General features: G+C 41.2%; 1 protein-coding gene across 1 annotated transcript; it reads right to left on the minus strand.

Moving 5' to 3' along the window:
* Nucleotides 1-4: 4 nt before the first annotated feature.
* LOC121814065 (neuroblast differentiation-associated protein AHNAK-like) lies at nucleotides 5-1063 on the minus strand (the record flags this gene model as incomplete). Its single annotated transcript, XM_042218061.1, has 1 exon — nucleotides 5-1063. A coding segment is annotated over exon 1 (957 nt), but the record flags the coding sequence as incomplete, so codon positions are not given.
* Between the last annotated feature and the right edge of the window lie 6 nt (nucleotides 1064-1069).

Raw genomic sequence — 1069 nt, forward strand, 5'->3', positions numbered from 1 at the left:
CTCCCTTGAGTTTGGGCCCTTTCAAATTAATGTCAAAGTCTGGTAGGCTGGGTCCTGACAGTGATGGCAGTTTGAACTTGGGTCCTTTGAGTTTTCCATCAGGGCCTTCAACTTCTGGTCCACTAATATCAATTTCAGGTGCTTTGACATTGACATCAGCTTTGGGAAGGTTTATGTCAACATCTGGACCCTCAACCTTTGGACCTTTGAAACCAAATGTTGGCATTTTAATTTTGGGCATATCCAGTCCACCTTTTGGGCCTTCCAAATCAATCTCTGAGCCTTTTATATCCACCTCAGGTACCTTTATTTTTCCTTCAGCCTTTGGTATATCAACATCACCTTCAAATTTAGGACCTTTTAGTTTGAAATCTACGTCGGGCATGGAAATCTTTGGTCCTGAGATATTTGGCATCTTGAATTTTGATCCTTTGATCTTCCCACTTGGACCCTCAACGTCAATATCAGGTGCTTCTATTTTCACTTCCGGTGTCTCTATTTCAGTCTTAGGTGTTGAAACATTTATATCAGCATCTGGACCTTCAACTTTTGGACTTTTAAATCCAAATTTTGGCATTTTGAATTTAGATCCTTTGGCTTTTGGTGTAGACAGTTCCAAATCAAGGTCCACACCCTCAAGGCTGCCAGTTTTTCCTTTGAGGTTGATGTCGCCTTGTGGCAATTTCAACTCACTGTCTGGTGCATTTAGCTTTGGACCCTTGAAACCAAACCTTGGCAGTTTGAATTTCATTTTCTTTGAACCAGTTTCTGGAATATCAATTGAAGCATCTGGTCCCTCAATTTCAGGTTTTGACAGTTGAAAATCCCCCTTCATATCTCCTTTCAACTTTGGTCCCTTTAAATTGATATCAACATCTGGCAGGGACATTTTGGGTCCACTTATTGTTGGAAACTTTACCTTGGGCCCTGAAAATTTTCCCTGTGGAGAGCCAATGTCCATCTTGGTACCGTGGACATCTACTTCAGGGATTTTAATATCGCCTTCAATCTTTGGAGTTGACACATCAACATCTCCCTTGAGTTTGGGCCCTTTCAAATTAATGTCAAA

Source organism: Haplochromis burtoni, unplaced genomic scaffold (genome assembly GCF_018398535.1).
Source record: "Haplochromis burtoni strain Fernald_Lab_line unplaced genomic scaffold, NCSU_Asbu1 Contig_7156, whole genome shotgun sequence".
NCBI classification, from domain to species: domain Eukaryota; kingdom Metazoa; phylum Chordata; class Actinopteri; order Cichliformes; family Cichlidae; genus Haplochromis; species Haplochromis burtoni.